We start from the raw sequence: 14,634 nt of genomic DNA, 5'->3' as shown, positions 1-14,634 counted from the left end.
CCTCAAGCCAGACCCTGACTTATCTCTATTCTTGCAATCCTGTAAACCTGACTTGAACCCGACTCATCCCTGCCCCGTCACCCGTCACCTTAAACCCGACTCAAACCCAAACTTATCCCCGCCTCATCCAAGTGTGTTGGGTTTGGGGAAACTCGTCCCCGACCCATAAAACCCGAAGAAACTTCAACCCTGTGAAAGGATTGAGAAGCTTCGAAGTACGACAAATCAGCATCAGAGCATAAAAAATCATGCACGACACATACGTTTTGATTCCATTTTTGTTCTTCGTCATTTCTTCCTTCTCTACCACTCCGATCGGAGTGAAAGAAGGAGAAAGAAGACATGGGTGATTTTGATCGGATGATTCGCCATTTTAGCCACCAAGCTCGAGTTTCTGTTCAGGGTGCAAGCTCGGAGCTTCAAAAGGATAGGTCTACGCCTGCAAGGTTTGCAGCTTCACCCTCCATATTACTTGCTCCACTCTGCCTCGGAAGATCACTCATCCCTGCCATGTGTACCCAGAAGGTGTCTTCGTCTGCGACGGGTGTGGGCGACTAGGGTCTATGAAGCTCTCCGTCAACCACGACGCCCACTGCCATCCGCTTGCTCTCGTCTTCTCCCCTCCCTACGCTACGAAAGATTTCCTCTGTGACAGCTGCAAAAAACCCGGATAGAATCACTGGCCGATCCCAGTCTGGAACTCAAAAATCCGCCAGTGCTGAGACTTAAGATGGGCTCAAGGCAACAGGAAGAACGGATTCAGATTCATCCTTTGCTTCACTACAAGTACGACCCGAACATTGCGACGCCATACCCGATTCATAGAACAGGATCGACAAACCTGCAGCCTCGTGTTAATGTGATGAATATCCTGTTGCAAGATTGTGCGGAAGGCTCCGGGTAATAACTAGGGCAGGCTCTTTTGCAAGCACTTATGGGAGGAGGAGAAAGAGACCCTTCTTCTCTTTTCTTAAGGTCTGAGGCTGTGGACATTGGGTCTTGTTTTCGATCCTTCTGCTGTGTCTGGTATCATTGGTTGTTCAGTCAACAGTCCTGCGGTTTCCCACGACAGACTCAAGTCTAAAGAGTTTGTACCAAGGATGAAACCCCTAAGATGTCCGGACCACCCACATGAATGAACAATCGAAACCCTAGTCCTTTCATTAATGATTAAATACAAGGAAACAAATTAATCCAGGATACCCTTCATTAATGGCACCTACCCTAAGCGGACTAATCAATAACTACCTGAAAAAATGAATTCTGAGCCACCGTTAGACCACTCAAGACTACCTGGCGGTCATGGACCCACCTCAAAACTAGATCCTGTCTGTTCAAGAAACCAAATCAACGGCTAAGATGTTAAATGGGTTGACACTTGACAGTTTCCTCTCTCAGAAGCACTTCACCGTCCTAATGGGCCAGACATGGTCCATCACAAGCCCAGCTTCTTGTTCCTGTTGTTAATGCGACATTGACTGGGTAAGCCAGTCGGCTGCTTCCAACCAGCTCCCTGAAACGAAAGTCCACCACCCAATAATCAAAGACGCGCTTATCGCAGTTGACTTTGCGCTTCTTGCTTTTTTTATTTAAGTCTTCGTCTCAGCTTTTTCTTTGCCAACTCCATCTCAGAAGAGGAGGGGGAAGGAGAAGAAATGGGTAAGCTGAGCTGCGACCTGTTGATTCACCATTTCAGTCATCCGCACCCGTTGGAGCTCTTCAATGCTCAACAAATGAGCTCCGTTGCATTTGTAGCTCCTTGTGCGGGATGCAAGGAGAAGCTCTCCGGGTGGGTGTACATCTGCAAGCTTTGCAACTTCTCTCTCCATGTCGCTTGCTCGCAGATGCCACAGTTGATTCACCACCCGGCTCACGCTATTCATCCCCTTTCGCTCCTGCCACTACCGGCGTACTCGGCGGGGTATTTCAACTGCGATGCCTGCGGCCGACGGGGAGACGGATTCTCTTACCACTGCGGAGCATGTGACCTCGACATCCATGCCCTCTGCGCGGCCTTGCCCCTCTCGGTCGCACATCAAGCGCACCATCATCCTCTGAATCTGGAGTTCATTCCGCCGTACCACAACAAGGGGTTCTCTTGCGATTTGTGCGGGAATCTGGGGTCGAACCACTGGCTCTACAGGTGCAGCTCCTGCGAGTTCGACGCGCATCTCGGTTGCGTCACTGCAGGGAAGCAGAGGAACGTCGACACGGTGGTTCAGGCAGCGCCGGTTCAGTATCAAAGACCGCAGTCGCAGCAAGTACAGATGCAGAGACCTCCTCTACCTGGTACTGCGGCTCTTGGTGCTGGATTTTTTGGCGGGGCCACACCGATCCAAATGGGTCCTCAGTACCAGGTGACATACCCGGCCGGACCCCAGGAGCAGCGGGGTACCGCCATTAACAACAGTTATGTGAATTCCAGTCCTGGTCCGGGAGGACCCCAGATGTACAGTGAACCTCCGGCGACGGCGAGAGATGCCGGTGCTGGTAATAATCTGATGCAGGTTATGATGCAAGGACTCCTAGATGGTGCGTCTCAGCAGATTGGGCAGAGCTTGGTGCAAAGTTTAGTGGGAGGAGGAGGAGGAGGAGGAGGAGGAGATAATGGTGGTGGCGGAGGAAGCGTTGACGGGAATTCGTCCTCTGTCAGTGTTATGGATATTGGGTCGACTGTTTTTGGTGGCTGTGATGAGTCAGGTTCATCTGCTTCAGATTACTAGCTTCCACAGCTTTGGTTGCAGAGAAAAAAATAACAATATGCATCGTGAAGCAACATGGTTGACTTTGTGGTGTCTGGAAGTGGAACCCTGGAAAAAAATTTCGTGTAAATTTTCAAGTGATAAACACCATGCCTTTGTTTTTAGAAAATTCCCTTGCATTTATATATTTTTATATATATGTCGAGCCCGGATAGAAAGAAAAATTAGGTACACCTAATTTTCAATTAATCGACTAATTTAAATTAATTGATTTCAAAATATATTTATATATTATTATTATTATTATTATTATTTAATATTTTTTTATTAAATTTATTGATTTTAATGATAAAATAAAAGTATATCGATATAGTTATAAAATTAATAAAATAAAATATATTTCTCATGGCCGTATTTAAACACCTGCCCTTGACATTAAACCACGATATGGTTTTACTCCTTTTATAACAAACTTTTAACTAACTCAGCATGGTTCATATAATTAATAAGTAACTCACTTAAGAGCGACCACTTAGTACGTGGGTACTTAGCCCCCTTGGCCTTAAGAAGACAAACTTTTTTTCTCATAATAGTAGTGTATTCTTTTTCTTGTAATATATAAAAGAAGACAGCCCGGCGAAGTACGAATACGATTTCAGAGAATCACCAGTCTTGTTAAAGACTTTGTGATGTCTATTTTTATCTTACAGCTCACGTTTGCAATTGTTGGCCACTTAGATTCTACCGATTCCCACCCGCATCACAGATACTGCATGCGTCAACCATCCCACTCTTGGCCTTGGTTACGGGTCCAAACTTGTTACTAGAATAGAACATGTAATACCCCAATATTGCTTCAGACTCCGTTACAAACTAAAAATCTTCTTACTATATGTCTCATTTAGAGCATCTTATGTCTTGTCTGAAAGAATAATTTCTTACATCTACCAATAAAAGACGGTATGACCGGATTTACTCGAACTAGATCGGAGGTCAACAGAAGATGCCTGCCCTTTCCAGGGAATAGCCACCTAAAGTCAGCTCAAGGTGTCGACTACGCTCCACCTCAGAGAATTAAGACATCATTTTTCCCGTTCTTCGAAAATGACTAATAAGACTCCCAGCTTATTTTTATGAAAAAATTCCTTGCTGTTGCTAATTAGTTCAAGTCCCTTTGGAAGCGCAATCAGCGGCTAATTGTCCAGCAACTATCTAATCAGCGGAGACCATTACTCTTCCATGCATCGGATATGATTTTGCAAACGATTGAAAATGTACCGGCGTTAAAGATACGTGTAAAACGTAGCAACTTCTGAGAAAATACTTCAAAGAAGACAATGTACGAGCTCTCGTAACTCGTAAGACTCGCCCATTAGTTAGAACAAAAACAGGAACGCAATTTTTTATTAATACTATCAACTCGAACTCCTATTTCCTCAAGATTTCTCCCTCAGCACTCGGGACCTAAAAAATTACACAGCTTTCCATGAGTCGACACGGCATCAGATGGTAATGAAGAAGCTCTGTTCAATAGGATTCTTCGTCACTGCGTCTTCAAAGATCATCTGGGCCGTTGATAACCTGGTCATAGCAATTATTCCCCCACATAAACGGATTGATCTAGTGGAAGTTTCTGCACATGGAACAGCGAATAAAAACGGTAAACGAGAACACCTAGAAGTTCCTCATTTGCTTACCTTGTTCTCCAGTACCACTCCATCAGGGATTTCCAGTTTCACCCCAGATTTTGCAGCAATAGTAACGTTGCCCTTAAAGAAGAAAATTGGAAAACCAAATGAACAACAACCAAATGATAATAAAAATATGCAAAGTCAGTTTTCGAGCAGAATAAAGGAGGTAATATCGGTACCTTAAGAGTTATGTTAGCACCAAACCATACATCACCCGTCACCTTCAAGGAATCTAGCTCAATGATGCTAGGAATAGATTTGAAGCGACTGAGGAAGTTGCCAACCTAGAATAAGGCAAAAAGAAATATGAGAATAATAAAATGATAAACTTGCAGAAAGCAAACTATCTAGTCAACAACAGCTATAATAAATACCTTTTTGAATTCGGGTCCTAACTCAATCGTTGGATTAGCGGGATTAGTCCTGGCTTCGTTTCGGATGACAAATCCATCAACCACAGTGTAAAGATCAGACTGAAATTGATTATTTGAAAATGTTAGGACACTGAGAAGAATTAAAGAAAGTACCAAGTCTAGAAAGTAAACAAGTGGAAGGGTTATCAGTTAACCTGAACAAGCAGCAAATCTGATGTCGCCTTCACAGGGAGGAACCGAGACCGAGGGACATTAATACCAATGGCATTGTCAAAGAACTGGTTTCACAAAAGGCATCACGTTAGTGACAGAAAGCAAGGCCAGACCAACAACATTGGGCAAACGAAATGATCTACTTATACCCGGATTGCTGCTCCTGCTGCTGTTTCTAGTTGAAGAACTTTTACTCCATCCACTTCCTGAAAGCCAACAGCTCATTAGCGCTATGAATTCTGGAATACAATAGACAGGACAAATGCATATCTCCCCATGCCATAAAATAAACAGAGAGAGAGAGGATAGGCAACCTTAGGGTTTGGAATGATCTCCATTTTAAGGGCATCTGCTTCAACAAGTTGTTTAATAGCCTTCAAATTCACCCACCTACACAAAGAGGTCACCAAATCATCATCTAAAATGTAATGTATGAGAAATGCATCAGACGAGTGGATTTAGAAGCACATACAAATTATTGGTATTGAAAATCTTGAACTTTTCAATTGACTTGAATTCATCGACCTGCATGGAACACAATATAGTAGTCATTAAAAGTTTCTTTAGAATTTTCAGAAGGCATGTCTCCTCTGCATAAACGCTGACTACCCCATATTATAAAGATGTTAAAAGAATCACAGAAAGACATTATGCTTACGTGCTCATCAGGAACTTGAGCAATTTCAAGAAGCTGCACCAAAAACAACAACATTAGCAACAGTAAAGATACATATATAGTTTGCACAAAAAAAAAATCCAATACAGGTTAATAAAAATAATCCATTGAAAAGTATGCATAATATGTTTGGTATATATTAAAAAAAATGATGGTAAAACAAAAGGAGACATAAAACATGATGAGAGAGGAGAAATTGTAAACATTCACAACTTTTTTTTTTTTGAGAGAGAGAGATTTCATAAAGAAGGCTTTAAAAAGAGCAAGGGTAACATGAAAAAATACATAAAATGAATTGGCATCTGATACATCAAGTATTCCCTTCCCAGATTCTTTCAATCTTTTGCTCATAAGATATATTCTGCATTTTTTACACATATTATGCTAAATTTTTTTAGAAATCCAGCTTCAACCATACACTCTTGTATTGTACTCTTCTCCCCAAATAGAACACTTTATGAAAACATTTTTCTGATGATGGTGAAAAATGCTTCCATTAAAAAAAACAGGACAAACGCACCCTGTCAGTGGGGAATTACAAACAAGAGAAATGAAAACATAAAATCAAATTATGTAGACATAAACCACAAGAACCCCGAATGCTTCATCTAAACATGAATAGTGGTAAACTGTGTCATCATCAACTTAGAGACAGATTTACATCTTGTTTTAGTATGATATATACACAACACATGCCTTTGTTCCTCCTGCAATGAAGTTAGAGTCATCCTTCAAAAACTCTACATTGACCGTCGTTACAGTTTTATCCATTCAACAGTGCCTATTTTGAACTTCCAAATGTTTTTCATTACTTTCAGGAAACAAATTCTATCATAAAACAAGACCAACTGATTCTCATAGTCGCGTGACATGACAAGATGCAAAACCATTCATATTTTAGCTTCTAAGGCCTATCATCCCTATTGAAAGTAGCCACTTCCTAGTTCTGCAAATTAACTATGTTCATTTTACAACAAATTTAAGGTGCATTTTAATAGTTTACATCAAAATATTGTTTAAATGAAAGGAGATACAAATCTGTAAAAGTCAAGAGGAATCTCTAAGCTAGTATCAAACTGAAAAGAAAAATATCTCATCTTTGGAGTAAGATTTGAATATCCAGACAGGACAATGGTAAATATTAGATACAAAACTTAACCAGTGAAATCTCAAGTTGAATATTTAGTACTTTCTCACCAGGCCTATTCCAAAGATAATTGATGTATATTCTGAAGGGAATAAAATTTTAAGAAATAAAATATTATCCTTACCTGAGCCCTGCCTTCATAAGAAATAAGGGTACCACCCTTAACATCTGCTAAAGTCTTTGGTGTAACCTCCATACAGTATTCATTTTGGTGATTGACCAGATGACTGAGGATTTCTGTTTGATTCTACTAAGGAACAACCCTAACCAAGCTGATAAGTCTTCCCATTGTTAGATACAGAGAATATATTTGAGAGCAACAACAGAATTACCAACAGGAACTGACGCACTGTACAGAAAGAATTAAATGATCCAGTAGACGATGACAAGGATACTCAAGTCAACAACTGCACCCAAGTTATCTGAGTTGGCCACAAATACATACTCTTTTCCCTGAAAGAAAGCAAATATAAAAAGAGTAAGGATTGCAAAAGCAAGTCAAAGGCACCACAGAAAAACGCAAGATAATGTGAAACTCAAGGAAATATTTCAAAAGCTAGTAAGAAGGAGACCTGTGACAGCAGTGCATCAAGCTTGCCACTGTTCAGCAAGGATGGGAAAACATCACCGTGGCCAGGAGGATACCTTCAAAATTTATGGCACCATTAGAACTTACTACACAACTGAATATTATATTTTAAATTGTCTTGATTATACATAGCATATAGAAAAGTAGGAAAATGAGTTCATTTTTCAATAGCCCAAACAGTCAGTAGCCTGGATATTTTCTTTCAACGCAGTATAAAATAAAAAAGTTGAAATGCTCAAAACAAATGAGTAAAATTTCCAAGATCAGATGATTATCGAGTCCTAGTAAATTTAAACACCTCCAAACAATATTAGTAAATTTTCTCTGGCTTCTTTGACTTCTTACTATGTACATAAACTTGCTTTCTTTATTTCAGCTTGACAGATATGAGACAAACAAGTGTTACATTGACAGTATTCAAAAACTAAACCGGACACACATCGTATTTGGGTTTTATTCCTTATAAATAATACAGCCCATGACATCCTCCAATGAATCATTCAATAACTTGTAAGAGAAGGGAAGTGAGTGGCAAGTAGTGTACCATCCATCCTTGCCTGTGTTACCCTTGCTAGGCAATGGTAGAAAGTCCTCTGTTACCAGACGAGGGTATTGGCTCTAAAGAAGAACAATTTTTTTAGTAAACATGCAAATAGATGAATCACTAATTGATCCAAAAGGTAACTTTCGGCTCTGGGAAATATTACCTGATTGAAAGTGTGAATCTCAATATTGGAATTGGAATATTTCTCCACAATCTTGGATTAGAAAGATTAAAGATGTCAGTTTTCTATTAAAAGTTCTATTTAGTCAAAAGTCGTATCTACTGAAATACAGTGAAGAGCAGTCACCTTCTGTGTGTCATCATGGGTGTTGAAGGAGTTCATGAGAAGCAGCGGAACTTTGCAACCATACTTGCCATTGAGAGACTATACATGGAGAATTGTAAATGACATGTCAAACAGAAGCCACATAGCATATGAAGTAGCAAAGAAGCAGAATGGAATGACTTGTTGACCTCAATTTGGATGACAATTAGATCGAGAAATGTCAACCCATTTCTAACTTCTATCACAGACCTGGAACACCAAACAGAGAAACGACACTGATGTCAGATGAGTAATTCCAAAACTAAATTCTGCTCATTTAAAGAGATACAAGGCACTAGTAAAGCACAAGTTCTGGAGCACTTTTGTGTGCGATAAAGATGACCAAAACAAATAATAATAAACGCCATTAATGCCAACATCTATCACCTACATAACAAAAGAATAGGAATTTTTATTTTTTAAATTGCTATCAAACCAATAAAATTTCCGGTCTAAGAGAAACACGACTGTCCATCTTGAATTGAACGACGCCAATAATACCAGATCAGAACAGAGGAAATCTATTTAATTCACGACAATATTTTTAAATTCAGTTATCTACATCTTCAACACCGGAAACTACATAACGTGATGCGGAACACAACAACTCATTCGTATAGTAGCATAAAGAGAATCCAGAAACCAGAGTTACACAAATCTTACTTTGGACCTGTGCAACCCATTGTTGTTCCCAGACCCCCATTGAGCTTCAATACAACAAGCTTGTCAAGAAGTTTCTTCATTTCTGTTAGATCTGCAAAATATTTCAAACATCATCATCATTCCGAAGATAACTCATACCTGAGCCGCCGAATCTATAATAAACGAGGAAAGATCATGATACAACTCATGCCAGTAGTAGATTACTTCCATCCAGAAAACAAAAGAATAGAGAAAACGAACAAATTAAACGAGAAAGCACCTTCAGACGGAGTTGCTAAACTCTCGTAAGGCACAACAACTTCGTCCGTCGGAGTCTGGATCTTGCTCCATTCAATTTGCTGAGCTTCTCCACTTTACAAGCACCAGAGCGACAAAAAATAAAAAATGAAAAAACAAACTGCTCAATTTCCATTTCAGCATCGCTAAAGATAAGAAATCATTGAAAACTAAAATAAAGAAAATAAAACGAAAACGAAAATGCAGAATCCAGTGACATCCAATCTACCTGAGGTACCGAGACACGAGATTAATAAATCCAGTCTTCTCCTTCTCACTGCAAAAACAGGACACCGGAATCCAGCTCAGATCTAACATCCAGACAGCATAATCACGATTCATCAAACGAATTCACCAAGCAGGACGCTAGAATTTCACCTGATCTGATTGAGTCCAGCAACGGCAGAACGGAGGTTGGCGAGCTTCTCCTCGGAGGCTACCACAGCTGCTGCCATTGGAGACGGAGATCGAGCTTCGATTGAGACTCGAAAGGCGTAAAGCGAAAGGGAGACGATAGCACGGTGGGAGACTGAGGAGGAGGAGAGGTGACTGAGATCTTCAGATTTGTCTCAACGCCACTGGAATCGTTAAATAAGAAAGAGGCTTTTCCATTAAATAGCGAACGGACGTCGAGCGTTTCCCGAGCATACCTACGGCATATTCGCGGAACGCGCAGCTGGCAGCGGGAATGTTCGAAACGTGGCGCTTGAACAGCGAAGGATGACGGAGGTAGGGCCAGATTCTGTTAAGGATGGTGGGACCCTGTCGCTTTGGTTGCGGAAATCTGAAGCGAAAGCGCGCCAAACAGCGCCACTGGAGTCATTTGGTAGACTAAACTAGAGAGCTCTCGTGGCATGCGAGTGACGTGTCCGATGGACTTGTTTGAGAGCGACTTGGTGTAACGGGGTCAGCCGAGTCCAGTCAGTCATGGTTCCAATTTACTCTAGAAAACTCTAGCCCATGGTATTGTGACGGTGCACCATATTTTCCATGAGCATGGTCGTGGTTTGTGACTTTAAAATTTGAAAGTCGGGAAGATTTATATTCAATAAAAAACTTCAATTGGAGCCACAATATCATTTTTCTATGCATGATTTTGTAGATTGTAAAGAAATAAGTCGCGATTAATTAAAATTTCAGAGATATATTATATACCTAATACAAGTATTTATGTCAATATTTTTAAAGGTTTGGTGGACAATTAACTAATAAGAAAAAAGGTGCCCTAGTCATTATTATGTGTTAATGCCTTTACTTTTAACTAATTTGAGGTCAACTTTTAACTAATTTTACGACTACGCTTGAAGAGAAGAACTAAGATTTAAGAACTCTAAAGATCAAACAACACCAGGCCGGATATATCGGTTTTGAGTAACATATTTTATTTACCATATCTTAAATTTGAAAACAACATTATACTGCACTCTAAAGTATAATTAGATTCATTAAAATTGTGTAACATATGTTACATATGTGTAATGTTTGTTTGTTTTTTAGATTTTAGAAAAGAATGCCTAAAATGTCATGCCTAATATTGCCAAAAATAAAATGAAAAACCAAAAGTAGGATATGATATGTGAATCTAAGCTTCTTTTTGAGCACCCAAATTTTAGCAACTACCTGAGGATAAGGAAAGTTCAATGTAGGAGGAAAATTATAATTTTTTGTGGTTGCTAAAGAGATATAAGATGTGAAGTTACGCGAAGAAGAGATCGACTTGGCACATGAGGAACAAATTAACATTGGGTCCACAATTGAATAGTGCCAAAATGGCCTAAACATATCGATTTGGACCATGTTTTTATCTCAAACAAAAAAAAAGTATTAAATATAGCTTAAAAAGGATTTTATTATTATTATGCACCTTTATATAATAACTTGAACATAGTTAGGGTTAACAATTTTACCTGATTTTTGGTTCTATTATTTTAATTTGAATTTAAAGTAAATTTTTTTATCTATAAGTATTATATTCAATTACTCTATTGACCATATATTGTACGGGTAATTTGATAATTTTATTTTTATAAAAACATAATAATTTATTTGGTTTAAATACAATTCAATGCTTAATTTAATTATTTATTTTTTAAATATGAGTTGGTTATATGTTTAATGAATATTTTTATATTTTAAAATATTTTAATGTTATTTTAAACAATTTTGGAAGTTATTTTATTAACTAGACATTGAGGGGTCCGACAGATATCCGACCTAATTTTTTTAATATATAACATATAAATTTCCATGATTTAGTAGAATTAATGCTATCAATAAATATTAAAAATATAATATTATTCCATCTTCTATTTGATTTAACCAATTTTGTTGCTAAAATAATTTGTATGATTTATCCATGTTAATAGAAAAAAAATACTTAAACTTAAGTAATTCGACCCTAACCTAAACTCTTTGTTAATAGGCTTAAACATACTTAAAGGATCTAAAATGGATTCAAATATGAAACCATTTGATTGAAAATATATTTAAAATAATCTGAACATAGGAGATTAGGACCCAAATCCCAGCTTAATTGTGAATCATAATCAAAACTCTATAGGTGGCTTTTTGGACTGATTGTAAGTTGCTTGATTGGGTTGCTACTCAGTATTTCTTAGAGTCCCATTGAGACCCACCAATTCTTTATCTAAAGAAAAGCCCAAGGCACAAAAGGGCATCATTCTTTCCACTTGCTTCTCTAACTCAAGAAGTGGTGGTCTAACATGATTCCCTTTCTTCAGGAAAAATAAAATAAAAATATTATAAAATAAATAATCCCAATGTGTCACATTGGAGCTTTATGGGCATACAGATATCTCCACCATATTTTCTTATCGAATAAATTATCTGATTAATGTCTCTTAGGCAGTCAACTTTTATTTTTGTAGGTATGGAATGATGCTTCGATTCCAATTCAACCCAATTCAATAAGCCAATTTGATCAATTCTTTAAAAATTATTTTTAATTAATTTACATAACAAATTCCTTGTTTACTACATGTAACAAATACTTAACAAACAAATAAAATTAATCAAATAAAGAGGAATTTTTTTAATTTGATAAAAGTATAAAACTCTTTCATCATTTTTTCTTTTCATCTCTCGGATAAATTTTAACATCTTAGAGTGTTCAATTTCATGATTTATAAGTAAGGAGTTTTACTATTGGTATATACCCTCTTTTTAATATATAAAGATGAACATTTATTACTCTCTTGAGTTTTTGTACTTATTCGTGACTTTTTATTCATAAGAAGAGTGTATTTTTTACAGCAACTTTTCATAAAAAAACTGTGAAGAATATCACTTACTATATTGCTTCTTCAACGTATCTTTATGTTTGAGAATTTAGGATTTGGTTATCAACCCAAACCAGGTTGAACATTGTCATATTCAATATTTAGTTGACTAATTTTTAATGTTGTTTTACCCTTAACCAGAGAAATTCAAAAAATATCCGAATAGCCTAAAACAAGAAAGATGCCAATCTCTCACACCACAGCCTTATCTCTTTCCCTCCCTACAGATATTTGACGCTTTCTACTGGGCCCACCCCACGAGGGCTCCCAAAATATCCACCTCACACCTGTCACCTCTCCTCCCCGCAACTGTTGCTTCCACGACTTGCTTTTTCTTTAAAGAATATTCCTCTATGTCACTTTTTGGACCCACTCCATCCGTAAAGTCCGACCCTAGCCACACGGTCCACATCAGCCTAAACCGCTGGGCCCACTCGTTAGTGCTCAAGAACCTTGATTAAAGAAGCAGAAAGCGTCTTTAACTAACAATTAGGCGGTCTTTTCCAAACAAAAGCCTGCAATTTGGCCACTTTGTAGTATATTTAATTTATCCCTCTATTAATTAATGATTAACTCTCTTAAAGCGGTGTTTAAATATTATTAACGTATTAATCCACAGAGTTTCTATTAACCGTGTCCGTCACCGACGTGTAGGCATTTCGGCCGCTACTGCGCGGCTTACGTAGATAATATCAGGTGAGATCTACGTATTTTAGTGGAAGAGGTGGTGGACGGTCACGTGTGAGACAACGACGTGTTGAAATATAATCACGAAGGATCGAAGCGATCTTGGCCGTTCGAAGATGGGACCCAACGATGGCGACGTAGTGGGGCCCGGGCATGTGGGAGTTTGGAGGATTTATATGTTGTAATAGAAGTGGGGCCCTGTAAAGTTCCCCGGTGGGGGGGTTTGGCGTTGCGCTTTTTTTTCGTGGCTGGAAATATTTTTGTCTCGCGTGGGAATTGTCTAATTTGGGCTCTGCAAAATCACGAAATTACGGTTCTGCCGGACAGCGCGATCTTGACTGTGTACGATCGGTTGTGTGGGTCCTACAAAAAGTGGGAGCGGGCCCCAGGGTCGATTTTTTTCTTTTTTAAAAAAAAAAGTCAGCAAAGGATTGTTAAAAAAAAAAAACAAAAAGGAAATTAATAAAATAATTTAAGAATTCAAATTTTGGCATTAGTACGAGACATATTAAATTAACGGATATTCCATGTCACTTGTTGCTCTTTGGATGGTACCGACCAACACGTGAACCTGTAGACCCTTTTATAATTTGGCACATAAAAATTTAACAAAACTATATAAATTATATTTTTCAGATAAGGATAAAAAAGTTCCATATTTGGGTATGTAAAAGGCTGTCTAGTGCGGGTCCACTATTTAATGTGCACTTTCCACATGTCAAGTCTTGAAAAGCACAGATAGATTACCTGGCCACGAGTGTCTTATTACTTTCTTGTCAGTTGTCACATATTGGGCGAAAAACTCCGTTATCCCTTTCTCACCTCACTATTTAGGATAAAGTTCCTAATATTTTATGGGCGTCCTGAGACAGGGTTTAATTCTAATTTCCAAGATAAGGAGGAGATAATAATAATAAAAACAAACAGGTGTGGAATTACGCCAAATTTTTAGGGTTTGAAAGATATAAAATTAGAAGCAAGGACCAGGGCCTGGAAGTTACAAAGCAACGCCACTTGTTGTAACTCCAAACCGCTATCAAATCCAGCTAAACGAACTCGTGGCGGTCCTTTTTTGGCACATTTTTAATTCCGCCCGAGAAATTCGAGTGGTCGACGACCATCCATATCCGTTTTCGATCTCCTCCTGTTCTCTCTCTCTCTCCTCCGGGAGGCGAGTGCTCCTGACGTGGCTAAAAAGCGCAGAAAGTCCGTCGCTTTTAATCCACACCTCTTGGCCCTCACTTTTCGTTGTTTTAGAGGTTGAAGATATTTTCGAAATTAAATTTTATTTCTTTTTTCGGAAGTCGCAACAAAATAAAGAATTCGGCTAAAGTCTTAGAATATTATTTATTGGGGATGTTTTTGGTGGGGACGCCACGTGTCGCGGTTCAGGGAACGTCAGCCACAAGACTCGATGGATTTCTCGAAATTTCCAGGGGGGAGGGGAA

At 38.6% G+C, this 14,634-nt stretch overlaps 2 protein-coding genes across 3 annotated transcripts; one reads left to right on the top strand and one right to left on the bottom strand.

Moving 5' to 3' along the window:
- The first annotated feature begins 1,655 nt into the window (after positions 1-1,655).
- Positions 1,656-2,723, top strand: LOC137939383 (uncharacterized). Its single transcript, XM_068784650.1, has one exon. The coding sequence runs from the start codon at positions 1,656-1,658 to the stop codon at positions 2,721-2,723; it is 1,068 nt and encodes a 355-aa protein (XP_068640751.1).
- A 1,355-nt stretch (positions 2,724-4,078) lies between these two features.
- Positions 4,079-9,794, bottom strand: LOC137938183 (UTP--glucose-1-phosphate uridylyltransferase). Of its 2 annotated transcripts, none has more exons than XM_068783174.1 (20): positions 9,579-9,793; positions 9,430-9,477; positions 9,184-9,275; positions 8,925-9,015; positions 8,411-8,471; positions 8,244-8,321; positions 8,100-8,150; positions 7,937-8,010; positions 7,376-7,448; positions 7,199-7,256; positions 6,928-7,040; positions 5,639-5,671; positions 5,453-5,505; positions 5,295-5,370; positions 5,130-5,186; positions 4,962-5,045; positions 4,768-4,866; positions 4,573-4,677; positions 4,400-4,471; positions 4,079-4,283 (listed from the first exon to the last, which is right to left on the bottom strand). In XM_068783174.1, the coding sequence occupies exons 1-20, from the start codon at positions 9,653-9,655 to the stop codon at positions 4,257-4,259; spliced, it is 1,422 nt and encodes a 473-aa protein (XP_068639275.1). In that variant the 5' UTR covers positions 9,656-9,793; the 3' UTR covers positions 4,079-4,256. The 2 variants fall into 2 exon arrangements, with proteins under 2 accessions (XP_068639275.1, XP_068639274.1); XM_068783173.1 differs by having other exon boundaries at positions 4,248-4,335; positions 9,579-9,794.
- Between the last annotated feature and the right edge of the window lie 4,840 nt (positions 9,795-14,634).

This window comes from Aristolochia californica, unplaced genomic scaffold (genome assembly GCF_029961685.1).
Source record: "Aristolochia californica isolate CCGP_79_NKW_82.1479 unplaced genomic scaffold, dmAriCali1.0.hap1 SCAF_8, whole genome shotgun sequence".
NCBI classification, from domain to species: domain Eukaryota; kingdom Viridiplantae; phylum Streptophyta; class Magnoliopsida; order Piperales; family Aristolochiaceae; genus Aristolochia; species Aristolochia californica.
Note: the sequence above shows the minus strand (reverse complement) of the source record. Positions and strands in the feature narration are given on the sequence as shown.

Bases quoted from the DNA above. Each gene is read 5' to 3' on its own strand.
- LOC137939383 (XM_068784650.1), top strand. From the start codon at position 1,656: ATGGGTAAGCTGAGCTGCGACCTGTTGATTCACCATTTCAGTCATCCG.
- LOC137938183 (XM_068783173.1), bottom strand. From the start codon at position 9,655: ATGGCAGCAGCTGTGGTAGCCTCCGAGGAGAAGCTCGCCAACCTCCGT. The intron at 8,011-8,099 runs GTAATATTTCCC...GTTCTTCTTTAG, and splicing joins AGATTCACACTTTCAATCAG to AGCCAATACCCTCGTCTGGT. The intron at 5,506-5,638 runs GTAAGCATAATG...TGTTCCATGCAG, and splicing joins CTCAAGTTCCTGATGAGCAC to GTCGATGAATTCAAGTCAAT.